A 14,705-nucleotide genomic window follows, 5' to 3' on the forward strand; every position below is an offset into this window, starting at 1 on the left:
TATGTAAAAAAACCAGGCACCTAAACAAACAAATCTTAACTTATAATTGTTTCAAGAGAAAATATCATTTTGCACACCTTAAATTTGTCCAAAAATCAATTTTGTATACCTACTTCAAATATTGCGGTTTGCATCCCTTTCTTTGAAATCCCATTCAAATGGCACCCTTTTTGCCAAATTTTGTCAAATTTTTAGCCCAATTCTTGTCTAATAACATAGTTAATCTATTCTTGAAAAGGAAATATGAGATTATTCTAGGAGACAACAATTATGACTAAATGATTTAAATGCTGCATGTTGAATCGGATTTCAAAGTAGGGGATGTGAAATGTAATTTGTATAATTTAAATTTCTACAATTTTAGAATAAAAGAGTAATAATATTTGAAATAAATGTTACTATATTTGAATATAGTAAAATCGCAAAAAAAACTTAGAGAAGTTAGTATTTTTGGTAATTTCTGATGTTACAATTACCTCAACTTTAAATTGACATAAAACTTGTGATGTGCACTTTTTAGGGCAACATGCACACTCGTATACAAAACAAAAACATATGCACCTTCCTTTTCTTTTAAATTTAGTTAAAAACACTTTCACTTTTTTTGGTAACATGCCTAGTGTATTGTATCCAAAAAACAAACGCAACTTCCTATTTTTAACCTGTCCTTGCACAAAATAATTTAAACTTAACATCTTGGCCAACAAATAAAATATTAAAAATGTCATGAAGATATTTTTGGGTCAAGAAGTATTCTCGACTACCCAAGGTTCTGAGGCAAGGATGTGGACGGGGAGCCGCCGTGGTTTCTCGAGAGGGAGCCGCCTTGGTCTCTCTCGAGACAGGCATGAGATATCAATTATTACATATAAGAGTATTCTAAAGAGTTCTATTCATTTAGCTTTATACTGAAAACTTGTATATTATACATATACCCTAATTAAAAATGAAAAAAAATGACACATAAACTTGTTAGGCCATGATCCTTTGATAAACGACTTGTCCTCCTAAAATTACTCAGTACAAGTGCTTTCGAGAATAGTGCTCAAGTGACTCATATTATTGAATATGTCACCAAAGTCAAGACAATTATAAAAAGAGAAAAGGATATGAATCTATTTTTGACTTATTAACATTCTTAAATTTGTATTGCAACCCATGCTATAAGCTGTGACTTAAGTGTGGACTATATATACTACAAGATACACATGGCCTTTATAGGCCAAAAGTAATTCAATAAAAATCAGCCGGTATTACCAACTAGAAATTGTAGTCATTTTTTTTGGTTTATGAATCGTAAAAATGGTTTCTTTTAGTTATAATCTAACAGACTTATTTTTACTGCAATTGGTGTAACCCTTATGCCATTGCTTACATTATTAATGCCAATCATCCAAACATGTTCATATCACTTACAAGCCACAACACAAAAATATTAAACTAAATCAAATCATAACAATAAAACATACTATCAAACTATTAGACTATTAATAACCCACATAATTGATTTGGATATTTTAATTGGGGCTGTTGATGTGAATACATGTGTCATTCCAGTTAAAACCAAACACATATCATTTTGTACATAATTTTGTATACAATTTTATGCACCAAACATTTTTCTATTATTATTCCTTTTATCTTAGACTCCATTTCTTTTCTTCTTTACAATATATTAATTATAATTTCGTACTCTAAGACTTGGAATTAAACGAGAATTAGAAACAGTGCACATTTGACCATAAAGAGCTTGTTTTAAATATAGTTTTCTTCATGTATTTATACCTACAAAAAGTTTTTTTTTTCAAGTATATATCTTAATTAATATTTACTTATACAAAGAATGTTATTTAAAGATTAAATAATGACTTATAGCAGGCCTGAAAGTTTTACCCATCATCGTTCAATTTGTGAGGCTCTTAATGAAAAGATGGCAAGGCACACAACAAATTGCACCCCCTACAGCTGCATGGCTTCTGGCATTGTCGCCAATGCTAGTAACACTAGCTCCACGAGCCTGGGCCCTGCTGGAGGTTTACTAATCCCATGGAGCCATCAGCAACTCTTAACTCCCCTGCTTGGACAAAGGGCCTCAAGCCCTTATTCGTTTACGAGTTTGCTATCAAGCCCATGGGTTGGATCTGCTTTTAGTAGCTATGGGGGAGCTTTGGGAGATGGAACGAGTGGTGGTGGTGGGAGAGTGGGTGGAATTATCTTACAACAGTATGGAGGTGGCATGGAGCCTTTAAGTGATCAGATGAATGTTGCATATGGAGGAATGATGTAGGCGCTGATGGAATGTTGATTGGTGAGGTGAATAACAATGTTTTGGTGGAGCAGCAGATGAAAGTTCAGAGTGAGTATGGTGATATTCTTAGCAGGGATTTTTTCACCTCATGAAATAGTTTACTTGTTTTTACATAACTGTGGGCTATATGGACAAGGCGCATTAAAGTAGGGTTAACATTGATAATCAAATCACCGCATAAGCATTCAGCTGCCCTAACAACCTTTTCTTTGACTGGTTATCATTATATTCATTTAACTCATATATACAACCTTAACTCAAATATTATAACTCTAACTCAAAATATATACATTTGTGACTCAAATGTTACAACTTCAACTAAAATTTATTTCCTAATAGTTAAACACCTACACCTTTAAATCTACAACCCTAACTCAAATATTATGATTAAACAAAATATCAAACTTTAGGCTAATCAAAGTATAATAATTACTCTCTCCATCTCATATTATGCGTCTTCTTTAGATTTGTGCCGGTCAAATTGATTTAAGTTTGACTGAAATTTATTAATAATTTATAATTGAACAAAATAAAAAAATTACATCACCGGAAAGTAGATTTAATCTACTTTAATATATAATTTTTAGTTTTTTGAAATAATATACGAGTAATGTTTAATCGTTAGTCAAAAGTTGGTAAATTTGACTTCTATAAAAGGAAAAGTGACACAAAATATGAGATGGACCGAGTATATTACACAAACCCACAACCCTATATTGCTGTTAGATAAACTATCAACCGTTAAGGTTTAATAAAGTGTAAAAGTGAACTAAACAAACAAAATATTTACTATATCAATTTTAAAATAACAGTTAATTTAACTTAATATATTTTTTTTTCAAATAAAAAATATGTAAAAAAAACCAGGCACCTAAAGAAACAAAATCTTAACTATATAATTGTTTCAAGAGAAAATTGCATTTTGCACACCTTAAATTTGTCCAAAAATCAATTTTGTATACCTACTTTCAAATATTGCAGTTTGCATCCCTTTCTTTGAAATCCCATTCAAATTGCACCCTTTTTGCCAAATTTTGTCAATTTTTTAGCCCAAATTCTTGTCTTCAATAACATAGTTAATCTATTCTTGAAAAGGAAATATGAGATATATTGTAGGAGACAACAATTATGACTAAATGATTTGGTAAAAATGCTCCATGTTGAATCGGATTTCAAAGTAGGGGATGTGAAATGTAATTTGTATAATTTAATTTAATTTCTACAATTTTAGAATAAAAACAGTAATATATATTTGAAAATAAATGTTACTATATTTGAATATAGTAAAATCGCAAAAAAACTTAGAAAAGTTAGTATTTTTTGGTAATTTCTCATGGATTTGCTGCTTTGATTCGTTGAATTTCATCCCTGCATATTCACACCCACATATATCATCACAGATATATATTTATGTATGCATTTATACTGACAATGTTGGTATGATCGATACTCACTTATTAAACCGATTCTAGGCAGAGGGGACTCGATGTCTCTTCTCCAGAGCTGATACATATATAACATTAACAAAATCACATTTTTAAATTAATCAGGGGGCGTGTAAACAGGGGGCGTGTAAACAGCCAACACCATACCGCTTCATCAGCTTCACCAGCATAAGTAATCTTCTGTCCATTCTTCATACCCTTATCCACAATAACATTCATAACTTTTTTCTCTTGAACTACCTTCTCTCCCTTGCATTGGGAACAACGATCCTTGTCCCTTATCTTCTCTCCTGATCCTTTGCATTCATCGCAAGGATGCTGCATTTGCTGATACATAGAAGGTCCAAGCTGTCTCATGGATACCTTCCTACCAGACCCATGGCAACCTGAACACTTCATGGATGCCCCGGATTTTGATCCCTTACTGGCATAGAAAATACACATATATCAGATGCAGACAAATAAAAATAATACATGAAAGCAAGAGAATACAGAATTAACACACTCACCCTTTGCATTTGCTGCAAATCACATTGTGGGAAAGTGAAAGCTTCTTTGAGGTACCACTATACATATCTTCCAGAGAGATCTTAAGGGGATGCACAACATCCTCTCCTCTCTTTTGTCTCTGCACCCTACCGTTACCATGACCTGATAAACAACAAGGCGATTAATACTAAATCTTCAACGGAAAAATGTAACAGCAACAAAGCACTTATACAATCGGAAAACAAAACAGAAATAACAGAACATGAACATTTTATATGATATATGCCAACTAACCAAATGGGCTTGCACCATTAAAGAAAGAGTGGAACATTTCAACCGGGTCATGCATCTCACCCGGACCACCCATTCCTTCCTTGAGTGCATCTTCACCATATTGATCATATATCTCACGCTTCTCTGGATCACTAAGAACCTCATAGGCATGAGAAATCTCCTTAAACTGCAACAGAACAACAATGTATCTTGTATTAAACTAACTGATTACCTTATTAATATTCACAACATAACCATAAGCATAAAGAAAACATTTGTAAAACACAGTCATGGTACTTCAATACCAACAACTATTCTTAACAAAATATCAGACATGTAATTTAATATTAATTACCCAATTACGCACATACACACACATGCCAAAATAGAGAAAACTCCTAAAATTGAAAAAAGAGAAGCAACGTATTATGAATAAACCTGAGTTACTATAATCTAAGGGAATGACAACATGATATGCTTTTCGAAATAATGAGAAAATCGTAATAGTAAGCATACAAAACAACCATGTAGCACATACATGTTAATTTAATTCCAAAAGATAATCATGCTTCTAATTTATCACTAAAAGCTAATTAATCTTCCATTCCAACCAAGCATATAATTGCACAAACACCCACACTGCGCATAAAAGAAGCATACATGTTTTCTGAAATGAACCTCTCTCTATATAACACACACACACACACAATACCCACTCTCTTACACAAACTCTCTCGAAACAGATTACCTTATCAGAATCGCCGCCTTTATCAGGATGATTCTTGATAGCAGCCTTGCGATAAGCCTTCTTCAACTCATCTTGTGTGACATTCTTGAAAATGCCCAAAACTTCATAATACTTGGTGTTGTTACTCTTCTTTGGGGCTCTTCCAAACATCTTAAAAACCCCGCTGATTGATTTTGATCCACCTCAAAAGTTTTGTTAAAACCCAGGGGTAGCAGTAGACTAATAGGCGGCAACCTTTCGTCTGTCATAGCCCCCGTTTATGAATTTATAGGAAAACATAAATTAAATAAAACCGCTTGGATTTGGGGGCGTGTAAACAGGGGGCATGTAAACAGGGGGCGTGTAAACAGCTACAGTCACAACATACGTGAGGGGTGGAGAGGGGTAGGGAGAAAGTAGAGAGGGTGGAGAGGGAGAGAGTGAGAGAGAGAGATGGAAAGAGGACCTGTGCTTGTTGGAGAGAAGCCATGGCTTGGGGATTAAGAGCAGCATTAAGGGCTTGGGGATAATCTCCGTCTAATTGGAACCAGAATCTTATTGTGCTTGAGAATATTACTTGTACCATCTCGGACACAGGGAAAATCTCCGTCTCTTTCTTCTCCAAGGCCTCAAAAGACGAAACCCATGGAGTAAATTAAGCACAACAAATATAGAACCTAACCTTGAACTGAATCTTAATAGTTGAGCTGAATTCAGAGGCAATTTTGTAAAAGAGAAACAAGATTGGGTGAGTGAGATGGTTAGGGTTTGAAAACTCAAAAACCTAAACCAGGTAGAAGGTGGATAGAGGAGAGAGAAGAGTCGTGGGAGAGAGATGGAAGAGTAGGGAGAGAGAGAACCGATCAGATCTAACAAAGGGGATGGGTAGAGGTAAGGGGGGAAATGAAAATTAGAAGGGAGAGGGAAATGAAAATTAAAGGGGGGAAATAAAAAATTTTGTGAAAAATGAAAAAATCATAAATTATTTTTCTTAATTATATATTATAATTAAATACTTATTTTTTTACTCAATATTAACAGAATAATTTTTATTTTAAATAATTTCACATAATTTTATATATAAAATCATTTGAAACAAATTTGAAAATTTTAAATTATTTTTCTACATAACTAAAGTTAATATATATTAACATTGTGCAAGATGATCCTAAAAATATTTTTTAAGAAATTAATTATTTAATCAAGAAAGAGTCTTAATTTTTGGAATTGCACTTCTATTTGATTTTCATTATAAAATTATACAAGATAAATTTAAAATTTTTTAAATAATTTTTTATATGATTACAATCGATATATCACAATACAATTGGATCTTCGAAAATATTATTTTAAAAAATTACTATGTTGATAGGAAAATATCTCAATAATTTTTTCATATGACTAAAATTGATATATCTTAACATCCGTACGGTCGGATCGTCGAAAAAATCATTTTAAAAATTAATCTAGTAAATCGGGAGCGAGTCTCGTTGTTCGGAGGAGTACTTTTACAGGATTTTTCTAATATTGACGTGCAAGATGAATTTTAAATTTTTTAATAATTTTTTCATATGACTAAAATTGATATATATTAACATCCGTACGGTTGGATCATCGAAAAAATCATTTTAAAAATTAATCTTGTAAATCGAGAACGAGTCTCGTTGTTAGGAGGGGTACTTTTAGCGGATTTTTCTAATCCTGACATGCAAGATGAATTTCAAATTTTTTGATAATTTTTTCATATGACTAAAATTGATATATCTTAACATCCGTACGGTTGGATCGTCGAAAAAAACATTTTAAAAATTAATCTTGTAAATCGGGAACGAGTCTCGTTGTCGGGAGAGGTACTTTTCCCGGATTTTTCTAATCCTGACATGCAAGATGAAGTTCATATTTTTTAATAATTTTTTCATATGACTAAAATTGATATATCTTAACATCCGTACGGTTGGATCGTTGAAAAAATCATTTTAAAAATTAATCTTGTAAATCGGGAACGAGTCTCGTTCTTGGGAGGGGTACTTTTACCGTATTTTTCTAATCCTGACATGCAAGATGAAGTTCATATTTTTTAATAATTTTTTCATATGACTAAAATTGATATATCTTAACATCCGTACGGTTGGATCGTCGAAAAAAATCATTTTAAAAATCAATCTTGTAAATCGGGAACGAGTCTCGTTGTCGGGAGGGGTACTTTTACCGGATTTTTCTAATCCTGACATGCAAGATGAAGTTCATATTTTTTAATAATTTTTTCATATGACTAAAATTGATATATCTTAACATCCGTACGGTTCGATCGTCGAAAAAATCATTTTAAAAATTAATCTTGTAAATTGGGAACGAGTCTCGTTGTCGGGATGGGTAATTTTACCGGATTTTTCTAATCCTGACATGCAAGATGAAGTTCATATTTTTTAATAATTTTTTCATATGACTAAAATGGATATATCTTAACATCTGTACGGTTGGATCGTCGAAAAAATCATTTTAAAAATTAATCTTGTAAATCGGGAACGAGTCTCATTGTCGGGACAGGTACTTTTACCGGATTTTTCTAATCCTGACATGCAAGATGAAGTTCATATTTTTTAATAATTTTTTCATATGACTAAAATTGATATATCTTAACATCCGTACGGTCGGATCGTCGAAAAAATCATTTTAAAAATTAATCTTGTAAATCGGGAACGAGTCTCGTTGTCGGGACGGGTACTTTTACCGGATTTTTCTAATCCTGACATGCAAGATGAAGTTCATATTTTTTAATAATTTTTTCATATGACTAAAATTGATATATCTTAATATCTGTACGGTGGGATCATCGAAAAAATCATTTTAAAAATTAATCTTGTAAATCGGGAACGAGTCTCGTTGTCGGGAGGGGTACTTTTACCGGATTTTTCCAATCCTGACATGCAAGATGAAGTTCATATTTTTTAATAATTTTTTCATATGACTAAAATTGATATATCTTAACATCCGTACGGTTGGATCGTCGAAAAAATCATTTTAGAAATTAATCTTGTAAACCGGAAATCTCATTTATAGAGTAATACTTTTACAATGGTTTCCTTGAAACACCATTGTGTAAAGATAAAATAAGACAACGCTTTTTTTATTATAAAACCGTTGTGTGAGCATATCAGCTTTTTTCAATCTAACGGCTAATATCTAATCTCATTTCAATCAAGGGCTATCATTCAGACACTTCAGCAATCCGAGTAAAATGTTTACAACCAATCATGGGGTGCCACCTCATCAGGTGGTGCCCATTGAAATTATAAAATAACTATTTCAGACAACTGTTTTGTTCCGTTGTATGAAGTTTTCTAAGACAACCCTTGTAAAAACTGTTGTGTGAATTACACAACGTAATATCTAAAAGCTTGTATAAGACCAACTAAGACAACACTTTTGTTTTAACATAAAACCGTTGTATAAGAATTCGGCTATTTTTCGATCTAACGGCCAATATCAAATCTCATATCAATGAAGGGCTCTCATTTCGCCACGTCAGCAATCCTTGTGAATGATTTACCACCTATCACGTGCTGCCACCTCAATACGTGGTACCCATTGAAATTCCTCAGACAATGGTTTCATTCCGTTGTTTGATGGTTTAGAGGACAACCTTTCTAAAAAACCGTTGTCTCAATTACACAATGTAATGTCAAAACCGTTGTCTTATATCCCTATACGTTAACATAGTAACAACGGTTTATAATCGTTATGTTAAAGATCTACAAAAACACTATATTTAAAAAACTGTTGTCTGACTCGATGAGAGGATACAACTTGTACAACAGTTAAAAAAAGATGAATATCCGTTGTTTGTTCTGGAGCTCACACAACTATTTTTTCTGTAAAATCAATTCACCGTTGTATGATTTTTTAGGACGACGGTTTTTTTTTTAACCGTTGTTTGTCAAGTGTTGTCTGATTGCAAATTTCTTGTAGTGAATTGAACAAAATAAAAAAATTACATCACCGGAAAGTAGATTTAATCTACTTTAATATATAATTTTTAGTTTTTTGAAATAATATACGAGTAATGTTTAATCGTTAGTCAAAAGTTGGTAAATTTGACTTCTATAAAAGGAAAAGTGACACAAAATATGAGATGGACCGAGTATATTACACAAACCCACAACCCTATATTGCTGTTAGATAAACTATCAACCGTTAAGGTTTAATAAAGTGTAAAAGTGAACTAAACAAACAAAATATTTACTATATCAATTTTAAAATAACAGTTAATTTAACTTAATATATTTTTTTTTCAAATAAAAAATATGTAAAAAAAACCAGGCACCTAAACAAACAAAATCTTAACTATATAATTGTTTCAAGAGAAAATTGTATTTTGCACACCTTAAATTTGTCCAAAAATCAATTTTGTATACCTACTTTCAAATATTGCAGTTTGCATCCCTTTCTTTGAAATGTAATTTGTATAATTTAATTTAATTTCTACAATTTTAGAATAAAAACAGTAATATATATTTGAAAATAAATGTTACTATATTTGAATATAGTAAAATCGCAAAAAAACTTAGAAAAGTTAGTATTTTTGGTAATTTCTCATGTTACAATTACCCCAACTTTAAATTGACATAAAACTTGTGATGTGCACTTTTTAGGGCAACATGCACACTCGTATACAAAAACAAAAACAATATGCACCTTCCTTTTTCTTTAAATTTAGTTAAAAACACTTTCACTTTTTTTTGGGTAACATGCCTAGTGTATTGTATACAAAAACAACACGCAAACTTCCTTTTTTTAACCTGTCCTTGCACAAAATAATTTAAAATTAACATCTTGGCCAACTTAAAATAAATATTAAAAATGTCATGAAGATATTTTTGGGTCAAGAAGTATTCTCGACTACCCAAGGTTCGGAGGCAAAGATGTGGACGGGGAGCCGCCGTGGTTTCTCGAGAGGGAGCCGCCTTGGTCTCTCTCGAGACAGGCATGAGATATCAATTATTACATATAAGAGTATTCTAAAGAGTTCTATTCATTTAGCTTATACTTGAAAACTTGTATATTATTACATATACCCTAATTAAAAATGAAAAAAATGACCCATAAACTTGTAGGCCAATGATCCTTTGATAAACGACTTTCTCCTTGAATTACTCAGTATAAGTGCTTTCGAGAATAGTGCTCCGGTGACTCATATTATTGAATGTGTCACCAAAGTCAAGACAATTATAAAAAGAGATAAGGATATGAATCTATTTTTGACTTATTAACATTTTTAAATTTGTATGCAACCCATGCTATAAGTTGTGACTTAAGTGTGACTATATATACTACAAGTAACATGGCCTTTATCGGCCAAAAGTAATTCAATAAAAATCAGCCGGTATTACCCACTAGAAATTGTAGTCATTTTTTTGGTTTATGAATTGTAAAAATAGTTGCTATTAGTCATAATCCACCAGACTTATTTTTACTGCAATTCGTGTAACCCTTATGCCATTGCGTACATTATTAATGCCAATCATCCAAACACGTTCATATCACTTACAAGGCACAACACAAAAATATTAAACTAAATCAAATCATAAACAATAAAACATACTATCAAACTATTAGACTATTAATAACCCACATAACACTACAACAAATCTGGCCATTTACGACGGTTTTTTTGAACTGAAATCGTCGTAATTGAGCCATTTACGACGGAAAAAAATCGTCGTTTTTGGTCGAGTAGTAAGTTCGTTTTTTCGTCACAAGATAAAATTGCGTCACAAGTTAGAAAGTAGGGACCCACATACTCAATAAAATAATAAATCTACTTACGACGGAATATATCGTCGTAAGATACCAAAATACAACGGAAAAAACGTCGGATATTACTTTACGGGACCCACTTTTTATAAGATAAAATGTAATTTTATGACGGAAAAATGCGTCGTAAGTTAGAAATTTCCGACAAAAAAACTCGCCGGAAACTAGAAATTTACCAAATCCGGTGAGATTTCCGGTTTCCGGCAGCATTTTTCAAGATGTTGCTGCCCACCAGAGAATTTTAAACTACTCTGACAAATTAGAAATGACCATAACAACAAATAAACCCCAAAGTCAACAAAAATAAAAAATCAGAAAAAGGCCTTAACAAGGTTTAAGGCCATTATGTGCACATTGGTCCTTTGTCTGTGCTTGTTGTAAGACCAAATTCCTCCCGCAGCACAAGTAGCTATAAGCTGTTCCAAAACAAGTTATTAAAGCATGCACTAGAACCTCTTTGATATTTTGAAGTTGAATTTTAGATATCAATTGAAAATAGAAAGTGATCTTCCTAAACTTACTGGAGATAGCCATAAGGCTGCAGTCTGCATATCAAACTTTGGAGCATAAAGTACTGTTTCCCCGTAAAATTATAGCTGGAGGAAGTAGCAAATATGCAAGGAATAATGCTCCGTCAGTCCCTGCAAATACCACAGGTCGGTTGAAATGATGGTTTCAGCAGCCGATGATGCTATAGTCAGAGCAGTGGTGAGCCTATATATATGATTCAACAATGTGTTACGAATGACGATAAACATGCTAATCAATTTATCAACAATTAATGATATCATCCTTCCAAGAAATGACGAGTTTCCCCTAATTCTTGAACTTCTAATTTACTTTTCAAGAACATTAGTTTTGTCAAAATACAACTGAACATTGTTTTTGAAAGACATACAAAATTTTTACATGGCCTTAATCCTGATAATAACACACACGCCTGCATTGAGTCTCCAACACTCAACTTCTTGTTACTACCAAGAGAAAAGGGATATTCGCTGTACTCGTACTATAATGCTAGCGATATTTCAAGATCAGAACTCCATACAAAAAGCACAAATTTCTAATACATTAAGGATATACCATGTAGCAAGCTTGATGAAAATTTGAAAGGAAAATATGAAGTTCCTAATGCAAAATATCAAATCGAAAGAAAATTGAAAACCTTAGCAGCAGTTTCCATATCAAATCCAGAGCTTTGCATTATTGCTTCTTGAGCTTTTTTGGAAGCTTCTGAAATTGTAGGAAAAGCATACTTCCCAGCCTGGTCTCCAGCTTGCTGCAAGATAGGCAATACTGCATCAACCCCAGGATTTACCACTTCAGAAACAGCTCCAAAAACTTTGCTTAAAACATCGAAAACACTGGAACCCACTTCTTGCACTTGACCAATTGTATCTTCAACCTGCAAAAATAATCAGGAATGCCAAAATCATCACAATGAGCATTATATTTCCCAACAGCCCTTTACATAAATTCAAAAAACTAAACAAATTATTAAGTAAAGTTACTAACTTGAGTGATGGATGACACAATTTGTTCTTTGGCATTTATTTGAAAATTTCCCCACTGTGGTTAGGTTAGGACCACAGGCCACAGATTGAAGGTTCATTCAGTGACCTACAACCCGGTGATTTATATCAATCTTATAGTCCCGTACATACTTGAATGTTCACTTATCGATATAGTATATAGGATTAGAGGGGTGTAATTAAATATAAAAGTTAGCCCTTCTACAATAATGAATTGTATCCTGAAAGAAACTTTGATTATATAAGCCATAACCAAAACTCAAGTACATTCTGTAGACTAACCGAAACATGTTTACAAAACAAGAAACTAATATAATTAAGGCACTGTGTTATGTACAAGGTACTGCACAAACAAATGTAACCTGACCTTGTATTTTAACAAATGCTATGAAAACAAAGGATCGTAAGACTTGTGATGAAGAGGAAACCACGTTCATGCTTGTTGCTACCTCTTCGTCGTCTATATACACACAAATTAAAATCAATACACACATATACGAATACACATACGTAACAACTGATCATCATTACCATCACCAAATTAAGAGATTTGAAAGATTGAAATAGCTAGATTTTGAGAGATTGGGAATACGTATATTACATACGGTGTTGGTCAGGATTTGAGAGATGTAATTGAAGGACAAAAAGATAGAACTCATAAAAGAGGAAGAGAAGAGGGATAGAGGCGGATCTGAACAAAAAAAGAAGTGGATGAATGAGATAATTGGGTTTTTGACTTGATTTGACCGGAGTGCGTTGGGCTAAATGTATAACATATCTATTACTATTATATAAAAACATTAAAAATTTACGAAACCTGTTTTTTGATACACACTAATTTTATACAATTACCCGTACTTATATAAATTATATATTATCTAATTACCCTTAATTGTAAATTTAAAAATATTTTTCCCCTTTTAGTTTCATACCATATACTTTCTTGTTCGACATAATTTCTATCCAGCAAACAAACCCTCACGGAAACAATTGTCCGTTGAGAAATAAGATTATAATATTTTTTTTGGGAAGATATAAGATTATAATTTAATTTAATAGATTCCAGAAAATCTAAATTCAAAAGCATGGATTTTTATAACTAGCATCAATATTGATATTTACAATCTTTCATTAATTTTACCAAATTACACGTACTTATAAATTATATATTATCTAATTACCCTTAATTGTAAATTTAAAAAAAATCCACTTTTAGTGATATAACCAAAATTTAATATCAAAATAATTTTATTTTGTTTGACATTTTAACAATCAAGCATCAGTTTGGCTACTCCAGCTAACTAGTGTTGAATCTTGAATTAGTGTTTCGATTATTTTAAAAATAATTTTCAACGATCCAACCGTATGGATGTCAATAAATATATATATTAGTTATATAACAAAAATTTTATATCAAAATAGTTTAATTTGGTTTGACATTTTAATAGTCAAGCATCAGTTTGACTAGTTCAGCTAACTAGTGTTGAATCTTGAATTAGTGTTTCGATTATTATAAAAATATTTTTCAACGATCCGACCATATGGATGTCAATAGATATATATTAGTGATATAACCAAAATTTCATATCAAAATAATTTTATTTGGTTTGACATTTTAACAGTCAAGCATCAGTTTGACTAGTATTGTTAACTAGTGTTGAATCTTGAATTAGTGTTTCAATTATTTAAAAAAAAAATCAACGATCCAACCATATGGATGTCAATAGATATATATTAGTGATATAACCAAAATTTCATATCAAAATTATTTTATTTTATTTGACATTTTAACAGTCAAGCATCAGTTTGACTAGTACAGCTAACTAGTGTTTAATCCTAAATTGGTGTTTCGATTATTTTAATAATATTTTTAAAATATCCAACTGTATGGATGTCAATAAATATATATATTTGTGATATAACCAAAATTTCATATAAAAATAAATTTATTTGGTTTGTCATTTTAACAGTTAAGTATAAGTTCGACTAGTACAATTAAATAGTGTTTAGTTCTGAATTTGTGTTTCGATTATTTTAAAAATATTTTTCCACGATCCAACCATATGGATGTCAATAGATATATATATATATATATATATATATATATTAGTGATAAC

At 31.7% G+C, this 14,705-nt stretch overlaps 1 protein-coding gene and 1 long non-coding RNA gene across 2 annotated transcripts; both read right to left on the bottom strand.

Moving 5' to 3' along the window:
• Window positions 1–3,720: 3,720 nt before the first annotated feature.
• On the bottom strand, window positions 3,721–6,117 carry LOC141674860 (dnaJ protein homolog). Its single transcript, XM_074481563.1, has 4 exons — window positions 5,264–6,117; window positions 4,537–4,702; window positions 4,263–4,404; window positions 3,721–4,177 (listed from the first exon to the last, which is right to left on the bottom strand). The coding sequence occupies exons 1-4, from the start codon at window positions 5,411–5,413 to the stop codon at window positions 3,838–3,840; spliced, it is 798 nt and encodes a 265-aa protein (XP_074337664.1). The 5' UTR covers window positions 5,414–6,117; the 3' UTR covers window positions 3,721–3,837.
• Window positions 6,118–12,202: 6,085 nt separating this feature from the next.
• On the bottom strand, window positions 12,203–13,314 carry LOC141723580 (uncharacterized). The gene is made up of 3 exons (XR_012576311.1): window positions 13,194–13,314; window positions 12,572–13,048; window positions 12,203–12,461 (listed from the first exon to the last, which is right to left on the bottom strand). It is a non-coding gene; the product is annotated as an uncharacterized LOC141723580 (long non-coding RNA).
• Window positions 13,315–14,705: the final 1,391 nt, after the last annotated feature.

This window comes from Apium graveolens, chromosome 1 (genome assembly GCF_009905375.1).
Source record: "Apium graveolens cultivar Ventura chromosome 1, ASM990537v1, whole genome shotgun sequence".
NCBI classification, from domain to species: Eukaryota; Viridiplantae; Streptophyta; class Magnoliopsida; order Apiales; family Apiaceae; genus Apium; species Apium graveolens.